This window comes from Theropithecus gelada, chromosome 12 (genome assembly GCF_003255815.1).
Source record: "Theropithecus gelada isolate Dixy chromosome 12, Tgel_1.0, whole genome shotgun sequence".
In the NCBI taxonomy this organism is placed as follows: domain Eukaryota; kingdom Metazoa; phylum Chordata; class Mammalia; order Primates; family Cercopithecidae; genus Theropithecus; species Theropithecus gelada.
The window spans coordinates 108,858,165-108,879,502 of record NC_037680.1 but is presented as its reverse complement, the minus strand read 5'-3'; the positions used below and the strand labels follow the sequence as shown (position 1 = coordinate 108,879,502).

Sequence of the window (21,338 nt, the reverse complement as noted above, 5' to 3'; positions counted from 1 at the left end):
TCCCTATTGTATTTAATTTTTAAGAAGCATTCCTTATAAAAGACATTTACCAGGTCTTAAAGCAGAATTGAGTTGAAATTCTCATAGAAAACACTCTTTATGTTTATATAGTTTTGTAAATAGATGGTTATTCCTCTGTGTTTCAAAGGAAAAGGAATTAACAGGTTACAATCACATTTGTGGTTTGGCACATCAGTCTCTCATAAATGGGGCCTAATTCCTGCCAGCGTCACTGTGAATGTGCTCTCCCACAACTCCAGGCACAGCAGGATCCCTGTGGAGGAGGGCTGGAAAGGAGAGGCAGGCAGCCCCTTCTGATCAGCTGCTTTCTCCAATCCAAGTCCCGTATGTCAGAGGGAGACTCACCTGGACCATGGCGTAAGAGTCCATGCACACAGGTCAGCTACATGAGGCCTGCCATGGTTCCTGAGAGCCTCGGGGCCAGGGTGATAAGTGTGGAACACCATGTCTGACTGGAAAAGAAAGGTCTCTCCAGGAGTTGGGAAATTCCTGGCTATCATTAAAACTGTGCAAATGTTCACACATTCCCTGACCCCTTGATCCTTTTCCCCAGTCTTATCCTATCTTGTCCTCATTAACTTCGCTATGCAGTGTGAACCACAAGGATAATTCCTTCAAGGTTCTTTATTTACCTCACTTCTACTATCCCAGCTCCACAAACCCCATGATCCATCTTATAAATCGGCCTTTCCTACTTCTGCAAGTCCTCACTGAGCAGTGACAGAGAAAATTGCTGGGCCATATGGAGGTGAGTTGCTAAGCTGTCTTAGTTCTTACCTCCATGAGGGTTGGCAGGCCTTTCACCTGTCTTTGTTAGTTCCTTCCCCACACCCCTCAGATGAGGTCCCAAAATATTACTACTCTCCTCAGACCTCTTACCTGACTGCCTTCTCAATCTTTCTCAATAGAAAACCTCAACTCTTCTTCACAAAGAAAACTGAGATCATCAGACTCAATCTGTTGCAAGCAACCTACCAGCTCTTCCCTTTGGCCAGTCTCTCCCAGGCCCACTCACTTTACATGTGTGCCCTGGTCTCCTGCCATCTCACAATGAGTGTCTTCCATGTCCAAGGCCTGGCCCTCTGGCCTTGTGACTCCACATACCTCTACAATGCCCTCTGGACACCATGAACTGGATGTCCCATGAACATTTCAAACTCCACATGGAGAAGACAAAGTTCAGCATTTTCCTCCCTTCTTCACCTGTTCCACTGTCTACATTTCCTACCTCTGTTAAGAGCAGCACTCCATCCCAAGTTAAATAAGCAAGGAAGCAAACGACCACCACTCCCTCAAAACCACCAAAAATCAAAACCACCAAAAAACACCGCACCCATGCCTCACCACGCTACTCACCCCTGCCCCCAGAACACAGCTGAGGATTAGCCTGTGATTCTTCACTCTCCTCTCTCTGCCTTCTATATCCAATCACTTCCCAAGCCTAGATCTGACATTCTAACTCTCTCAAATGAGTCTCTTCCTCTCCTCCTTTCACTGTTCAAGTGTGGATATGTCTCTCTTCCTCTCTCAGGATAAAAATCAGTGACAATTCTGGAGCAGAAATTATTCTAGATAAGACTTGCTTATTCTCCAGACTTTTGCATCTTCTTACTAATCTCCACTCAATGATAATCTGCAATTCCATTTATATTAGGACACACTGCTTTACCTTCCCAATAGTTAAGGAGCTGAATTTAGTAAATGGACTTTTGCATGTCCTGTGGATGAAGGAGGGCCTAGAGGGTTCGATGGGGCCAAGGGGTTTTTGGAAAAGCCTGGACCCTCAATGTTCAGTGGCTAAGGTCACAGGTGGCCAAGAGTTCCCCATGGGGAAGCAGGAAAAGAACCCTATCTCCAAGGGGACAGCAAAGATAACAGTGGGAAGCTAACTTCTCCATTTTCCCTGCCCTTTGCTTCTCCCTACTTCTTCTTGTGTGATATGCATTGCCAGAATTGGGAAGTAATTGTAATATGGAGTAAATGAAATACTGCTTGTTCAGAATGTCCATTTGGCACTAGGCTAAAGACATCTATTGTTCTAGTTCTCCTCGGGTCCAGTTGGACATCACCACATCGGTAAACTCTCATAAGATTTTGTGAGCAAAGATCTCTGTGTTGGGGTAGTTACTCAGAGTCTCAAGAGGATGTGACTGGGGGGAAGGGCCCTGGTACTGATGACAATTTTCCTGTCTCTGGCCTTGCTATCCTTCAACCACACAGTTGCTAAGGTGATTTTCTATTTTGGTCGAAGGAGATCGTATCGCTTCCCTACTTGCCCTCAGAATCCGAGCTCCTTCGCCTACCACTCCAGGCCTCTCTTTGTAACCTCATCCATGGCTCTCTCTACAACGCACACCCCAACAATTTCAAACTGCATTCTGCTCCTTGAACATTCTATGCTTTTTCTAGCCTCTGCCTGGAATGCCCTCTCTGCCCACTTTTTATCTAGAAATTTTCTACTCAAAATGTGAAACACTGTTCAAAACACAATTGCTTTGTGAAGTCTTCTTGGCCCTTGCAGAAGCTCCTCTCCCACCACCAGCCCAGGCAGATACAACCTCTCTTTCTTCTCTAACTCACCTTTCTCTCCTCACCTTTGGGGCACTTCTGTACCTGAAGGTAGCCTGATGCATTGCAAGTGTTTGCTACCTGTCTACCTCCTCTGCTTCCCCAGGGCAAGAGCTGAATCTGTCTCATCTTTACATCCCTGGAACATGACACACAGCTGGTACTCAACAAATACCAAGTGGATGAAGATTGATAAGGACTTCAGGCAGCAGAAAAGGAAACGGGGCTTGAAGGATGTTAAGCCCTCTTAAGCATGCTTTGGGGCCAGGACCAAAATTGAGTCAGGGCAGAGCTTAAGAGCTGGCCGTGGAGAAAAGGGACAGTGATGATAGGACACTGACTTTCTAAGTATTCTGGACCAGGTCTTGAGAGAGTAGAGAGAAATTGATCATTTGGGTAAATACACCACTGCCCAAGGCAGCTGGGTGGGGGTACCAACAAGACTATAAAATCTTATATTAGTCTCAGAGAGCAGAAACATCTGCTAAAGCCACAGCGGGCAGGCTGGCCAAGTTCAGCAGCAGGTTAGCCAGGACAGCCCTGTGACCAACACAAAGGGCCACAGAAGGGAAGAATCAATCATTCAGGCAAGGAGGAGCAGGAAGGACTAGCAGTGACGTGGGAGCCAGATGCCCACAAGCCAAGTCATAGGGGCTTCTCCACCACCTGGAGGGGCTACAGGGCGTCTTCTGCCCCTTTCAGCCCAGGCCTTTGCCGGCTCCCCACCACATTCCCTTAGGCCTCAGTGCGATAACCCATCGGCCATCGCAGCCCATATCTGCAGTCTAAGAATTGGTGACTTTTACCCCTTTTCTCTGAGGACTTCGAGGTTTTAACAACAAGGTACTCTCAGCTAGCTCCCCACTTACACACTGAAATAACTTAAAGGAAATAGATTAATTCACTTGCCAGCCAACATCTCTGTTTAAAGAGTTTTCTTTTCCATATCAACACTTCCATGAATTCAGAATTTGATCAACTCTTTGCTACACAGTTTGACATTAACAAAACATCAACAATCTGACAACCTGCTGGTGTCAGAAAGAAACATCTTAAAACTCTTTGGACTCTACATTAAGACAGGCTTCCAATCCCAATCTTTGATCTCTATTATAAAGCAGTACCAATAAAATATCGTAGAGATTTATGGGCGAACTTTCACTTGAGCTGTTTCGCACCTAAAATAACATGAATGCTTGGGCCAGTAGGCAGAAAATTTAGGTTTAGGTTTCAACTGTTTAGGTTTTCTTTTACTTTTAAAGCTTAATTCGCTTATTTTCTAAAATTACCTTAAACTTTGCGATTACATTATATTTATCTCCCAGAGAAGACAGTTGAGAGGCATTAACTGAGCAAATGTTGTGTCCTTCTGAGAAGGACAGGCCAAAGTTCAGGTGGGCAGCTGTCCCCTGTCCTAACGGAACCATCTTCTGTCAAAAAGTTTTTTCCTGATATTTAAATGGACACTATTTAAATTTATCTTTTATCCTATTGAGTATACCCTATTGTTAACAAGAATAACCAAATACTTATTACTGTGAGCAAAATCGCAACAAAAAGAATTTCATTTAAAAAGTCAGTGAGATGGTATTTGGACCCAAGACCTGTTACGCTGTATACTGTCTTATTCCACAGGTTAATCCCCCAATTACAGTTTAGATAATGAGCTAAGATTGCAATTCTGGCATCAGTCACTTACAGATCTGAATGAAATCAGTGCCACATTGCCTATAGATGGGAAACCAACTGGAACCCCAGCCCCTCTTCCCTGTGTGATGAAGCTGGGAGAAATGATTGTGCCAAGTGAGAAAGCAGAGAATCTGGAGAGCGGAAACGCAGCTCATCCAGCTTTTCAGAAGACCTTTATAGGCAAAGTAAAGTGAAAACAGCAGAAAAGTTCCTGGACACAGTCCTTTAAGAAACAAAACCGAGTAGGAAGAAAGGTCAGAGCAGCGGTTCAAAGGAATCAGAGCGCGCAGCTGCTGCTGTCCAAGGTTGCGGGCCGGCGCCACTTGTGCCTGCCAAGCTGGAGGCAGTGCTGGGCAGCAGACGCATGCGGGCCCTTCCTCCACCCAGCTCCCCGCTTTCACAACTCAGCAGCAGAGCCCCAACTCTGTAGTCCCACAGAGAAATTCTATAACTGTGACAAACACAAAACCAAAGGAAACAGAAAAGGAAACACGCTTAATTACTTAACCCAATTTGATTTTTTCATTTTCTGATTTTGAAAAGTAATTCCTGGTTATAAAAGCAGAGCGCAGCAGCTGGGGCTTGGGGGTCAGGGAGGAAGCCCTGTGTGCTCAAGAGATACTTGCGGGTCAGAAGTTTGTGCTGCATTCTCTTAAGCTGCCTATACCTGCCCAGAGCTTGGACACAGTTGTCACAGACATTATGAGGGGCCGGGGGTCAAAGAGAAGTTCTTAAACATTGCATTGAGGCTTAGGCCAGCCACAGAGGTCAGGTAGGGACACAGTATGACACAAGCAAAGTCTGGTACGGAATTCCCCCTGCTCAGATGAGGACACAGCTAGCTATCCTCACTAATTGGTCACCGAAGGTGCTGGGTCTTTCAGGCATCACTGTGCATAGAGATTACCTATTGCCCATGACACGGTTTCCTGGAACGGGGTTTTGATGATCACACAGCTTCTGACTCAGAATTTCCTGGCTCTGATCAACTCTGTCTTCCTCTCCATTCACTATTCTCATTTATGGGATGGCAGAAAACATGTACATGGTGGTTCTGATCACCTAATGTGAATGGCAGGCAAAGCTGTACTTCTGAAGAAACTGGCTGTCCAATTCTCCTGGAGCAGGTGGAGCTAGGGTTTTGCTCAAACATTCTAGGTTTCAGTGATACAGAGAGTACTGTCCTGGGGCAGGGGAGAGGAGGTACCAGGTTTTCCTAGGTAGGACCTCCACTTATTGAAGGCGGCTATGGCAGATGACAGCTCTGGCTTTCCTTTGGGACAAGACAGCCCATCTAGGCTAGCTCCCTTTGTAGCAGAAACAAAGGGTCTCAGACAGGGTGACTTCTACCATGGGGTGGAAGACATCACTGTCAAAAGATAAGCTCAGCTACATTGGGGGAACTAAGCTTGGGCCACAGGCAACAGGATCTTCAGCCCCTAGAAGATATGGCTGCATTCAAAGCCTAGACTAGTCTCTTCCCTTTTGAGAGGTTAGTTTTCAGGGTGGACAAGTTGAAAACATGAGAGGAACTCTCAGTAACGCTTGGTAAATACCAGAAATCTTAGAAACTTTTGGGTGTTCCTGGATAGCTTTTGCTCCAGAAGTGCCAATACCTTTGTGGACATTAAGTAGGCACTTTGCTAGAAGTAAAGCCCAGAAATTCCAGAATGCACCTATGGTGGTGCATTCTAGGGTGGATGGTGGGGATATTCCTCTGACCTCAGGGCAGTCAATGAGCAAATACCAGAATCATGTCCTAGTGCATGGGTTTGCGAGGCAGGAAGCCTCAAGCTAGTATAGGTAGAATCCCAAATTGGACTGCCAAATTTTAAAAAGCTAGAAAGGAAGTGGAAGTCCAGATATGGCCAAAGAAGGAAGATGATCAAATGAACAGAGGATCAGAGGAGGGAAAGAAGAGAAAGAAACCCGGCAGAATTCACAAACCACAGTGTGGAAGGCAGAACTTACTCATGCTTGGTCTCTTATTAACCCCTGTCTCTGAGGCCTACTGCAGTGTCCACCAGATAATTGGTGCTCAATGTATACTTGTTAAAGGAATGGATTCTCATGGTTACCATTGAATGTGCCAGGTACAGGTACATAGAATGGAAGGGATGTTTTGAGATCCATCTGTCCAATCCCTGCATTTCACAGATGAGTCTAGGGAGTTCTGTAGACACTTAGCAACTAACCAAGAGTGGTGTAGTCAGGATGAGAGGGAAAAGCTCAGACTCCTCCTCATCTCCCTTCGCTTTTCCATCTCAGAGACTCCCATGGCTATCTTGTAATGGGCAGGTCAGGACCAGATTGGCTCCCACCTTTTAGAACAGGGGTTGAAAACATTTCCTTAAAGGGCCTATAGTAACAGGAAATCGTCATGCCACTCTGCTGAAGTAGTATGAAAGCAGCCACAATACATGAACAAACGCATGTGCCTGAGTTCTAATAAAACCTTACAAAAACTAGTGGCTGGTGTCGGCTGAGTTTGCCAAGCCCTGCTTTAGAAGAATTGTTTGAAAGCAGGTATTTTGCCTCCTTTCTTTCTGAAGCTGAGTATCTGTCAGTTACTTAAATAGCAGGGCCACTCTGGGGTGAGGCCTCGGATGAACACCTGTGTCTTTCTTTGGCTTCTCTTTCCGGAGAACATGTCATAACAGGGAGCACACACTTTTCCAGGGAAACAAACAAATAAACAAAGCAAGAAAAAAGAAACTGGAGATGGATTTTTACCTTTTGAACCAAGTAGACACTTGTGGCCCTCTCAGCAGCCACTTTATCCAGGTCGGATCCCTCTGGAACAAAGTAACTCACGTCGGCAATGTGAACTCCCACTTCGAAGTTGCCTGTAAATGCACGAGAAGGACTATCAGGCTGGCATGGAAGGCCACAGCATTCCCTCCCAGAAGTCCTTTCCTTGAATGTATGTCACTCCCAGAGGCCACAGGACCTGCAATGTAGGTGCCACATCCAGTCTTGCTTTCTTCCTTCCTTGGCCACCTCCCCCTGTGACCCGCACTACTGTTGCCTTCCTCATTGTATAGCAAAAGATGATGAAGTTGTCTTGTGAATAAACAAGATTAACCACTTTCCCAAGATGTTTCCCATTTCTAAAGGCTTCTTATCTTTGAGTAAACATAAGAAGATATGGCTCATTCTGGGTGATGAACAAATCCTTTTAGGTCACTAGAAGTGAATTAATCCCCAAATCTTGCAGATGCAACCTCTGAAAGCTCTGCCCTTCCTTCCCATTCCCTCTGGCCATTGCCCTATTCAGTGCACACCTGGCTGCCCTATCTTGCCTCTGTGACCCCTCACCTGGCTCTCCACACTTTGCTGTGATCTTTCTAAATGTGGGTCTGGGAAAGGTACTCTTAGCCTGTTATTTATGTCCTTGCAGGGTCACACCCCAAGCAACCTCAGCCCCATCCTTCATATGCTCTGTATGCAGCTGTCATGCGAAACTTCTTTCCACTCCCTGAACAGATCTTCCCTCAAGACATTTAGACGTTGGCTTGACTCATACTTTTCCCTATGCTTGGGATAGTCTTAATAGGATCTGCCTATCAAAATTCTCCTTACTTTATTTGGGTCAACTGAAAGAGAATCCCAAAACAAGAAGAGATTCCTCTACCCCACCTCCCCCTGTTTCCTCCACCTGTCTGCCTCTTCCAACTCCCCACTACCCCCAACCCCATTTCCTCCACCTGCACTGTAAAGCAACTACTCCACACCTGTTGCTGCTTACCGCGGTCTTTCTTCAGAGCTCTCAGCACTACCAGATATCACAGCATATCTCTATCGGCTTGTGTGTTTGTTATCTCTCTCCCTACTACGTAAGCTCCCGGTAAGTAAGGCCTTTTGTGTAATGTTTACTGTTGTACGCCCAGGGCCTGGAACAGTGCCTGGCACATAATAGGGTCTCAGGAAGTACTTGCTGAATGAATGAATCAATAGTCAGTTTATCTTTTCCCTCTGGTAAAGGACCCACTTTCTTTTTCCTTTTAGAACTGCTCCTTCCCTTCCTGGTGGAGCTGTCTTTTAACAGGCCCTGCCCTCCCTACCAGGTTTACCAGAGAGTTGATCAGATGACCAAGGCTGTTAGAACTGTACCTTAAATGAGGGAGGGTCGTTAGGTTATAAACTTAAGATTTATTCTTGAACATACTGTAAATCATCTATCAAATGTATATGTGAAAATAAAAATACACATATACATACAAGAGTATATACATATGTATATACTTACATATACATGTATGTGTGTATGAAAATGTACAAAATGAACAGATTACAAAAAAAAGTATACATGTAAAATAAGTATATAGGCTGGGCACGGTGGCTCATGCCTGTAATCCCAGCACTTTGGGAGGTCAAGGCTGGCGGATCACTTAAGGCCAGGAAATTTGAGACCAGCCTGGCCAACATGGCAAAACCCTGCCTCTACTAAAAATACAAAAATTAGCCAGGTGTGGTGGCACACACCTGTAGTCCCAGCTACTCAGGGGGCTGAGGCAGAATTGCTTGAACTTCAGAGGCTGAGGTTGCAATGAGCTGAGATCGTGCCACTGCACTCCAACCTGGGCAACAGAGCAAGGCTCTGTCTTGAAAAAATAAAATAATAAAATAAAATAAATATACGGTTAAAGATACACAATGGGCAGAGATAAACACATGGAAGATACAAGCATAGTGTTGAATTTGCTTAAGTTGAACAATACACTTGATAAATGATACGAACTCCAGGCAAGAGGGTCTCTCTCCTGGGATCCCAGGCACTAAGGACCACATAAACCTGGAGCTGCCAGGAAACATCTATGCTACATAATCATGCCAATATAGAAAATAATAGTCTAAGAAAGAAAAGAAGAATCATGACCTCATTTGAACTTCAGGATCCAGCTGAGCCTGAAACTAGTCTACCTGCGGACTTGGCAGTTAATGAGTGAATCAATTCCCTTTCCATTATGACTCACTGACAGAGTCCTGACTCACACCCAGGTTGGCTCAGAAGAACTTATTAACACAGTACCATTTGCTTCTTTGGTGACCTGAACGATCAGTACTAAGGTATCACACATTTTATCTGCAAACTGTGTAGCTACTTATCATCCTCCTACTCCTTCACCGGGGGATAATTCTTCCCTCAGTTTTTAAAATGGAAAAATGCTTACACATGGGGTGCTTGAAAAAAGGGGTTCAAGCAAAGAAAAGAATTTAAGATTCCTTATTCTTCATCTGGTGTGACACTCAGAGACCACCTTCCTATAGGGCATTCTTCAGGTTTTTCTGCCCAATCCTGTAGCTGTAATACATAAAGGAATACTTAAGTACACTTAAGAGATCCTGGCTGCTATGGGGTAACATAACAGATCTGTTTCCCACAGAGGAGAGGGCTGTCTGGAAAGCTGAGAGGAACCAGCATGACTCCAAGCTTAGCTGCCTCATTCTGACAGGCACGCAGCTGTGTCGCTGGGTCACTGGGAGCAGTGAAACCTGCCCGGCGATCGAGGAACTGAACTTTACATGAATTCAGCCAAGAGTCTCAGACGGCTCAACTTCCAGTTTTGATATTTCAAGTATCTAAAACCAACACTTAGAGAAGGTAAAATAAAGAGTCTTCTTTTGAAGTCAGCATTATAATATATCGGCCTACCAGGTAAATATTGACTAAAGGACAAGAGAGAGGATTATTACATCATGATATAAACCATAATTTTAAATTCAGTCTCTGTGTTACTACACATGAACTTTCTGTCCTTAGTCAAAATTGACAAACTGACAAAGAGTTCATTACAGGAGATAAAATACGAAGAAGGCCAATCAAAACATATTCAAGAGGCTTAAATTTCACTCAGAATTCCCAGCAGAGCCTCTGAAACCAGCAAAGAGAAGCACTCTTATTCTCTGCTTTGGATCTTTTTTATGGAAACCCTAAGTAAATATTTTATTATATATGTTTACATAATGTGAACTTGCAGAACTCTTGAGGTGGTTGCACTGAACTTTTTATTCTATGAAAGAGAAAACATAAATCCAAAAGTTACATGGCATATGCTGCCAAAATGTTTAAGACAAATTTGATATTTTAAAAGATACTGTCTTTCATATAAAAGCATTCTTTTAAAATATTTTTAAATTTAAAACTTTCATCTGCCAGGGCTGAGTCTGTGTGTTTAAAGAGCAGTTAGAGCAGAGAGAGGAAGGATCCCCGGGACAGCCATGTCTGGCTCACTTTGCCCAGGGTCCACAAACTTAGATGAGTACAAACACTCCTTTGAATGAACTTGACAGGACATCAGAACTGCTTCATCCAATTAAAACACTAATAGATTATAAAGTGGGATTGAGAAACCATTTCTTTGAAGCCAGCCTTCCGACCAGTGCAGCCACTTCCCCACAGTGTCCCTGCCAGGTGGCCCCTGCTATATCCTCAAGGGTGGGAAGCTGACATCTTCTTGAAGCCACCTGCTCTCTTTCTGAAGAGCTCTGGTAGGGGAAGTGCTTCCTCACATGGATCCTCTAGTTTATGCCTGCACTAGACATCCGTGAGTGGGGACCCCTCCATTTAAGGAGCTCCCGGTCTAATGAGGCTCGCAGATACACCCGTGTCATGACTCAAGTGTACGGGAGTAAGCTGAACTGCAATCAGAGAGAACATCTGAAAGTGTTTTGTGATCCATAACAACTACATAAACGTAACATGGACAATGATGATCATAAAAATAATAAAGACCTGTAATCCCAGCACTTTGGGAGGCTGAGGTGGGTGAATCACCTGAAGTCAGGAGTTCAAGACCAGCCTGGCCAACATGGTGAAACCCCATCTCTACTAAAAAAATACAAAAATTAGCCAAGCATGGTAGCATATGCCTGTAGTCCCAGCTACTTGAGAGGCTGAGGCAGGAGAATCACTCAAACCCGGGAGGGGGAGGTTGCAGTGAGCCAAGATCGCGCCACTGCACTCCACCCTGAGCAACAGAGTGAGACTCTGTCTCAAGAAAAATAATAACAATAATAATAATGATAATAAAGACAGCAGGAGTGATCATTTATTAAATGTCTCCTCTGTGCTAGGGGCTCCACACACAAGCTAACTTTGACTACAGCTATGCAAATCGTTTTGCACAGATGAATTATCTGAGATGCAGAGAGCTTCTCAGTCACTTTTCTAATTACCTAGCTAAAAAGTGAGAAATCCCAGATTCAAAACCAGGTTGGGTCCAGATCCTTTGCTCCTTTTATTACCCCTCGCCATACACTATCACTGCAACTCCAAGACAAGATGATACAACCCAATTTTTCATCTCAGTGGGCCACAGCTCAAAATCCCTCCCTATCTCTCATAACTCCATGGAAGCCACATTCTCAGCTTTGGATTCAAAAGTCCTGGCAGAGACTCTTCCCAGCCATGTTCACAGCCACACTCCTGTCCCTGCAGGCTCTTTTGGTTCCCACTGTCAGTCTCCTTAACCACTTGTAGCAGGGCCTGATTATAGAACAACCACTAAGCCACTAACTCCAGTTCTATTTAATTAGATGAACAAGCTCTTTAAAATCTAAACCACTCCCTTCTACATTTCTAGCTTACAGTCATTTTTAGCTGGTAGTGCAGAGACTGTCTGAATGACTCAAGAGGCCTGCGCCAGGAATGAGCAGGACCAGGGTGGCCACCTACTATAGGTGGGGCCTTCCCTTACCAGCAGTGAGATAAGGGCCTTCCAGACTTGGGTCACTTCATTCACTTTTACCCATTGCTGAGACTGGACAGTGGTTACAGTGGTGACAGAGGCTCTTCTTGACATCAGCAGGACACTCCTCGCATAAAATAATATTATGTGTTGTGATAGATATTTGTTCCCCCCAGTCTCCCCACCCGCTGCCAATTCACATGTTGAAATTTAATCCCCAATGTGATGGCATCAGGAGGTGGACCTCTGGGAGGTGATTTGGCCACAGAGGTAGATCCCTCACAAATAGGATTAGTGCCTTATAAAAGGGACCCCAGAGAGCTCTCTCATTCTTTCTACCATGGAAGGACGCAATGAGAAGGTGCTGCTCTACGAACCAGGAAGTGGGCCCTCACCAGACCCTGGATCTGCCAGCATCTTGATCTTGGACTTCTCAGCCTCAAGGACTATGAGGAATAAATCCGTTGTTTTAGTTCTTTATGCCACTTGGTCTACAGTATTTTGTTACAGCAGCCTGAATGGACTAAGGCACATGTGACACCTGGAAAGCCTTTTAATATACTTCATCAGCAAAAAATAACTTTGTCCAGGTCACTTGTAACCTCTGTGCACTAAATCCAAACCTTTGTAGGCCTGACCTTATAGCAGCATCTGAAACCTGGTGATTCTGCGCCCTCCCCACCCCCACACCTTCAGACACTTCTCCTTAGCTCTGGGCCCCACTCTGAGTGTCTAAGCTCCATGTTTGCTCCTCTTCAAGTTTCTTTGCCTCTCCATGTCCTTTGCGTGTGGTGTGCCCAGCCTCTGTGCTCTGCCCCAGGCTGCCTTCTCTCCTAATTCCACCTCTTCTCTCTGGATTGTCTCACCTACTTCCAGGGATTCAAACCTCATTTCTGTGCTTTGGTCTTCTAATTGTATATCACCAGCCTAGACTTCTCTGAGCTCCAAATTGATGTATAAAAAGTCTACTGAGAATTGTCACTCAGCTGTCCCACAGTCACATCACACTCATACCTCCGTAAGCCCCTACTGTCAGCAAAACTATTTCTCTCCTTGTGTTTCCTGTCCCAGGAAGTGGGATCACCTCCACTAAACCAAAAGTGATACCCAGGCTTGCCTAAACCAAAAAGAAACCTGGGACTTTCTCAGGCCTGTGTCGATTAATCATTCTGATTCTACCTTCCATACATCTCTCACATCTGCCCATATATCTTCCTTCCCGCCATTGTCACCATGGCCAAGACCACCATGGCTTCTCCTAAGAAATATCTAACAACCTCCTATTGCTCTCCCTGTCATTTCTCAAACTCATTTTCCATAGTGAAAACAGTGCCCTTTCCAAACACAAATCTGCCTGTCATTTCACCATCTACACCCTCCAGAGCCTCTGCTTCCCTGAGCACACAGCCCAGACCTGGCTTCCATGGTCTGCCTGGCTTGGTTTTTGCCCACCCCTCTCATCCCATGGTCTTGTGTCTTCCACTCCTCCCCTGCACACCATCCTCTATCACCACTTCACAAGGAGCTGTGCTCATCATGTGGTTCTGCTCTGTGCATGTTTTGACTTTGCTGGTCCTTATCCCTTAAATGACAGTTATACCCCCAAGACACTGTGATGGGGTTCCCATGCTCACACCCATGGGGTTCCCCCTGGTTATCTCTATTTCTCTTCCTGGCAACTCCCACTGGTCCTTCAAACTACCACCTAAAGTCACTTCCTCCAGCAGGCCTGCCCTGATGACCTAGACCAGGCTCAATCCCCTTCTGTGTCTTCCTACAGCTTCTCAACTCTTCTACCCCCATTTACTACATGTAGATCATGAACCACCTCCTGACTCTGTAATCAACATGATGGGTAGGGAAAGGGCTGGGTCCACAGTGATTGACATTTACTGAAAGAAAAAGAAAGTAACAAAAAATATAAGGCAGGCCCCCTGCTGCTCTGGGCTGAAAGGACTGTAAACCCTGCCTAACTGCCCATGCAGGTGCTGAGCCCTTTCCATACCAGGTCTGCAAGAGAGCACACAGGCTGTGCCTGCCTACCTCAGGTGACTTAAAACTCACTGCTGTTCTGGTGAAGCTCACTACGTCCTCAGGTAAAGTGGCAATTATTATTGTTTTTTTCTCTCTTTTAAAGCCAAAATATGTCTCCCTAGAGTTTCCATTTATTGGCTCCAGTTCTGGCTCATAAGGGTGCCCAGAATAAGCCTATCTCCTCGGACGACAGCAATCTGGCTAAGAGAAAGGAGTGAAACAGGGCTAGGTGCTTTTAGGGTAGTACCAGCTTTAATTACTGAGACAGCCAGCATATGGCCCCCTGGGACTTTTCTCCTTCAGGCTAAACAACCACATGGTTTGGCTTTTAGTTACCTCATAATCTTCCTAATAACCATGTTCATTCATTTAATCAGTCATGCAACAAATACTTATTAAGCTCCTACTATGTACTGGTCCTTTTCTAGGCACTGGAGACATACAAGAAAACTGACAAGCTCCCTTCTCATGTCAAGCTTCCAGTCAAGTTGGGAGAGAAAGGCAACAAGCAAACAAAAAAATGACAAGATTACTTAGATAGTAAAAAGGACTTTGGAGAAAAGAAAACAGTGAATGCCTGGAGCTTATTTTAGAGTTCATTAGTAATGAAAAGGTCTCTCTGAGGAAACAGATTGAGACCGGTGGGTCTAAGAAAGACCACGTCACATGATGACATGGGGGAGAGTATCCCAGGCAGGAGAGCCAGAGCGAAGGAAGAGGGGTGGGGGCAAGCTTGCTGTGTCTAAGGAATAGAAAGATGGCTGGAAAGCAGAGAAGAACTGGAAGCAGGGAGGCTAGTGAGGTGGATGGGCCCTGAGGAGAGCTGTCCTGCTGGGTCAGGATGAGGCATTCTTTATTCCAAGTGCAATGGGAAGCCACCAGGGAGTGCTAAGTGGAAAGGTAACTTGAATGTACCATACTCACTTTCTCACTTTGCCACCTCACCCACTCTGCAGACCATGGCTCTATTAATGCCATCTGCAGTCATACTGAACAAAAACAAAGAGCCTGAAGACCACAATCAGAAGTACAATCTGCTGGACACCCTGACAGATAGAACAGATGTTGGATTTCCTGTACCTCAGGTTGGTTTCCACCCAGTCTATGATGGGAACACAATGCTCTGGCTTGATCTTGTGGCCAGTTTTCCCAACAAAGGAGCCTCAACAGAGATACAAAACAGTATTCTGGAAGCCCAGAAAGGGTAATCCAACCAAGAGGACTGAGGGAAAGGGACGTTCTGCTGTCCAAACGGCACCAGCGATGAGGGGCCTGACTCAGGGCAGCTTGACACAGCTAGGACGTGGGCCCTGGCCTCAGCATGATCCTACTGAATATTGGAGACAGACTCAATTGGGCTTGGATCACCTTGTGGCCACACAATAAACTCCACCTTTTACTTGGGATAAGCACATTCCCTCTGAGAAACACTGATTGGGTTGCTAGGTAAGAGGGACAACTCAAACTCTGGCATCTTCCAGCTCCATGTGGTATTCGTTATGTAATCTCACACAAAAGCTGACCACCAGTATAGCAAGCCATGGCAGCACTCCATGGCCATGACGTGGTAATGGTTTGAGGATATTTTTTAAACTTAAGAGAAGTTGAAGTGAAAAAAAACATCTGGGGTAAGTAAATCTGAATGAAATACAGGAACCCACCATGAGGAGGGGGTAGCATAGGATGACTTCTTCTTAGATCTCTCCAAAGGTCAGGATTTGAAGAGCCTGGATTTTCTTCTTCTTTTTCCTCTTTGCCATCCAGCAAGAGGTTAATGAGGACCTTTAGTTGCAAACTCCTTAACTGGTGAGCTCATCTTCTGGAACTAAGCAGCTTCAAGAGCCTTTTCCCTTCATTATTTACTAAGGGCTCTATCAATCTGCAAGTACTCAACTAAACTGCCCACACAGCAATTTTTGTCATGTTCAATGTAATTCTCAGGAATCTAAGTTTAAATTTATATGAACAGCACGGACGAGGAACACCCAGGTAGTAAATTCCACTTTTCCTCTTCCAAATGACTTGAGCAATGGCCTTCTTCATTAACAGGAAAGAGAATGAGGAGCTGAACTTGCGAGGCTGGCGCACTCAACGTCTGGGAACTTCCAGGCATTTCAGCAATGAGTGGGGAAAGCCCAGGTCAGCCGGTCAAGCCTGGGACAGAGCGCAAGCTCCAGAGAAGCTTTGAGAGCAGCACGGCAGGCACTTGGTTCTTCCTCAAAGCCAAAAGACAGTGAAGTCCTAGGGACTGCAAAGGACCCTAGAAGGTCATTACAAAGTGAACAGGTCAAAGTAATAAGGGCTGGGGTACAGGTGGGTTGGGAATGGAGCAGGACTGGCTGTGGAATGAGGGATGCAGGGGCTAGGTGATAGGAACAACGGGTTTCATTATACTCTTCCTTCTGCTTTTGTGCATGTTCAAAATTCTTCATTAAAAAAAAAGAAGAAGAGGCAGGGCTGAAGGCAAGAAAAGAAAAAAGTTTGAAAAGGACAAATCCAGTTAAGTAAAACTAGCTCAAAGTTTTAAAACAACAACAAGTCAATAGAGGCAGAAGTTGAATGTTACTGCTAAGAAGGAGCAGAATAAAAATGTCCTCAGTGATGATCTTAAGAGGCAGCAGATACCAGGATTGTTCCTTTATCCGTTACACACATTTGTAATGTTTTCAGTTTTCAAAGGCTGAGAAAAGCAACAAGGATAAAAAGTATAAAATAAAAAATGCAAACCCTGCTTTAAAATATCTGGAGAAAAATATAAGAAGAAGGTAACAATGGTTTCGAGTGACAAGATTTTGAATTTTTCTTTTTGCTTAGATGTAAACTTTAATTTTTGAATCATAAGTGTTTTACTTGGTAAAGAGTCTTGGATTTTTAAAATAAAACACACCAACAAAACACTATGTCCACCCTAGCCACCTGTGTACCTCTTGACTTCCCAGCACACACCAAGAAACAGCACTACTGGCCAGCCTGAGCAGGAGGCAGTAAATTGATGCCAGCTTATTGGTCAATTCTCCTGGTGGATTTTGGTGACTAAAGCACTTTGCAGGCAAGCTCCATAAAGGTGAACTTAGTAAATGAAGTAGCAGAGAACTGGGCATACTCTTTCTGAACAGGAAACAACTATTTTCATGCCAGAAATGTGACTGCAGTACATAGTAGGTCATGGCATGTGGTGTCATCTCTTTTATGGGCTTCGACATGTATGGCCAGCATGAGGACCCAGTCTTTCTTATATCTGAGGCTGTGCAGGGAATGTACGTGTAGAATCCCAGTAGAATGGTTTCCCCCAGGTCTAGGTCTGAAAACAGAACTGTAGCATATTTTCATTCATTTGTGGATTTTTCTATTTTTAAAAAGTCCCGGCTGGGCGCGATGGCTCACGCCTGTAATCCCAGCACTTTGGGAAGCTGAGGCGAGTGGATCACCTGAGGTCAGGAGTTGGAGACCAGCCTGACCCACATAGAGAAACCCCATCTCTACTAAAAACACAAAATTAACTGGGCATGGTGGTGTATGCCTGTAATCCCAGCTACTCAGGAGGCTGAGGCAGGAGAATCGCTTGAACCCAGGAGGTGGAGGTTGCGGTGAGCCGAGATAGCACCATTGCACTCCAGCCTGGGCAAAAAGAGCAAAACTCCGTCTCAAAAAAAAAAAAAAAAAAGTCCCAGGACATAAGTACTAGTCTCTAACAGCCAAATATATCAGAGATATATAATTTTCAATGTTTTAAAGAAATATAAAACAACTATGTGTATTAAAATGCCTACAAACTAAATGTTAACTGTTAACTGCTTAATCCAATCCCAGCATTCCTTACATCAGAAATTGAAACAACTTTCATATTTACCTAGAATTCTGAAAGGCAAAAGTTTATTGCTTTATATGCCGGTGACAAAAACCCTTAGTGGCTTTTCTCTGACACTGGAGATATCATTTGGATTATTTTCTCACCATGCCCAATTAGCTCTTTTGGATCCAATCATTCAGTTTCACTTATTAATTTCTTTGCATGAAAGGGAAACCATTTCTGACCCCCCAAGACTTCACAAAAGTTAACCAGAAATTATATACATAATTTATGCATGCTTATGGTATGAGAATCCACCATACTGGTGGTCTCATAACAATGGCATATTGACTGCTTACTTTTTAAAGCACTTCATTATATTAATTCATTTAATCTTCCAATGCTATGAGACTAATCTCTTTCTACAGATAAAGAAACTGAGACCCAGGGAGGTCAGACACCTTGCATCAAGGTCTGACCCCAAAACCAGAGTTCCTAACCACTGCATTATGGAGATTTGCCCCTTAGCATCAGGTACCTAACAAACTCATACTTGCTTCTTTTTCAACACCTGTAGACTACAAGCACTCTCAATTTAATTTTAAAAGATTATACATTCATTTTGCAGAACAAACATTTTAATAAGTAGAACAAGTAAGTAGACGTAGTATGATTTTCAACATGACTGAAAGTAATTCCTTTACGGAGACAATAAATATTTGTTGAAATGAAAACCTTGTCAAGCAGTCTTTTTACTACTGGTCACTTTCTATTTCTGAGCTGTCCATATATCAGTTAGTTATAACTCAATTTCCTGAGTTTTTTGTGAGACAGGGTCTTGCTCTGTCACCCAAGTTGGAGTGCAGTGGCACGATCATGGCCCACTGCAGCTTCCACCTCCCTGGGCTCAAGTGATCCTTCCACTTCAGCCTCCTGAGCAGCTGGGACTTCAGGCATGCACCATCATGCTCAGTTAATTTTTAAATTCTTTGTAGAGATGGGGTCTCACTATGTCGCCCAGGCTGGGCTCGAATTCCTGGGCTCAAGCAGTCCTCCCACCTCGGCCTCCCAAAATGTTGGGGTTACAGGCGTGAGCCACCCCACCTGGCCTTGAACATGACTTTTGTATTTTGTAATAGATATGGATGTGGTATAGTTGGGGAAAGATGTCCTGTCCTCATGACATACGCTCAAGTTCACTTGTAGCCTCTCTCACTAAAATGGAGTTAAGACTCTTCAGATGCAGTATCTCCTGGATGATAACAATAGTTTTATTTATTGTGGCTGGCATATAAATACACTCAACTATTTCTTGATTAAATGAATAATCTTCACAAAAGTTCTATGAGTTAGGTACTGTTAATATTTACATTTTACCAATGAACATTCAGACTCAGAGAGGTTAAATGATTTGCCCAAAGTCACACAGTCCATAAATAGCACAGCTAGGATTAGAACATTGTCGGACTCTAGTAACAATGTGCTCACCTATCATACCAAAGGACCATATGGTGGTGCAGCCTTTTCCTAAGGCTGATTATGATTAACAATGTTTTAATCATTATTACAGTTACCAGTATCTCTTAATTTTTTGTTTCATGACAGCTTTACTGAGATTTCATTAACATACCACACAGTTCACTCAAAGTATGCAACTGAATGGTTTTTAGTATAGGCACAAAGTTGTGCAACCACAACTACAATACATTTTAAAAGTTTTCATCACCCCAAAAAGAAAGCCCATACGTAGTGACGTGTTTACAGTCACTCCCTATTTCCTCCCAACCTTCCCAGCCGCAGGCAACCACTAATCTATTTCTGGTCTCTACAGATGTTCCTGTTCTGACATCCCATATTAATGGAATATGAGTGCCCTTTTATGCTTGTCTTCTTTCACCTAGTTTATTTTCAAGGTTCACCCCTGTTGTACCATGTACTTCATTTCTTTTTATGAATGAATAATATTCCATTATATGGATACACCATATTAAATTATCCATTCATTGGCTGCAGACACATTTGGGTTGTTTCCATTTTTTGTGTACTCCTTCATTTTTTTTTTAAATAAAACTTTTTATTAAGGCATGAAATACATAAAGCATACAAACATTAAGCATACAGTTCAGTGAATTTTTACAAAGTAAATATACTTACGTAACCACCACTCAGTTCCAAGAAATAGAACGTATGCAGAATTCTAGAAGCTTTTCTCATTCATGCCTCCTCCCAGTCTTTACACTCACCAAAGATAATTATATTTCTGACCTCTATAATCTATAATCATTGATCAGTTTCACCTTTCTTTGTATTTTACATAACTAGATTCATATGCATATGGTATATATCTATTTTTGGTCTGGCTTCTTTTGCTCAACATAGCGTTTTTGATATTCATCATGTGTGTTTTGAATTTGCTTCACTCTGTTGCTATATAATATTCCATTGTAAGAGTATACCCCAATTTATTAATTTTATTGTTATCAGGCACTTAGATTGTTTTTGGTTTTTCGCTATTTTGAGTGATGGTGCTATGAACGTTTCTGTACATATATACACCTTTCTATGGGTATATACTTAAGACTAAAACTGCTGGGCCATGAGTTATGAATCCACTCAACTTTATTACATATTGTACAATGGTTTCCCAAAGTAGGTGTGGCAACTTACACTCCTACTAGCAGTATATGAGAGTTCTAATTGCTCTACACCCTCACTAACATTTTCACCTTTAAAAACTTTTAGCTAATGTGGTGGGAACATAATTAGTATCTTATGGTGGTTTTCATCTCCATTCTCCCTCTGGACTTACGATATTTTCATGTTTTTGACCATTGGTTATCTTCTTTTATGAAGTGCCTGTTCAAGTCTTTATATGATATATTGGTAAGAGTCATGTGCTGGATATATATATTACTAATATCTTCTCCCACTCTGTGGCTTGCCTTTTCAACAATTATTTTTTTTAAAGACAGAGTCTCACTCAGTTGCCCAGGCTAGAGTGCAGTGGTGCAATCTTGGCTCACTGCAACCTCTACGTCCCGGGTCAAGTGATTCCCATGCCTCAGCCTCTCCAGTAGCTAGGATTACAGATGTGTATGACCATGCTCGGCTAATTTTTGTATTTTTAGTAGAAAGAGGTTTTTACCATGTTGGCCAGGCTGGTCTCGAACTCCTACTTCAAGGGATCCACCCGCCTGCACCTTCCAAAGTGGTGGGATTACAGGCATGAACCACTGCACCCTTTTCAACAATCTTAATGACATCTTTTGATGAATGGATGTTCTTCATTTTAATAAAATCTAATTTATCAGTCTTTTCCTTTAAAGTTTACACTTTTTGTGCTCCACTTAAAAAATCTTTGCCTACACCAAGGTCATAAGGTTATTCTTCTTATGTTATCTTTAAAGGTGCTAATGTGTTACTTTCATACTCAGATCTATGAGCCACATGGAATTCATTTTTATGTGTGGTACAAAGCAGGGGTCAAAACCAATTTTTTCCCCATATGGATATCCAACCGGTCTAGTACTATTTATTGATTAAAA

At 43.5% G+C, this 21,338-nt stretch overlaps 1 protein-coding gene across 1 annotated transcript in view; it reads right to left on the bottom strand.

Moving 5' to 3' along the window:
• The window catches only part of DIS3L2 (DIS3 like 3'-5' exoribonuclease 2), a 378,448-nt gene that overhangs the window by 91,733 nt on the left and 265,377 nt on the right, over nt 1-21,338 (bottom strand). The window contains exon 11 of the mRNA XM_025404797.1: nt 7,012-7,124. Coding sequence (XP_025260582.1) covers nt 7,012-7,124 — 113 coding nt within the window. The remainder of the gene's footprint in view (nt 1-7,011; nt 7,125-21,338) is intronic.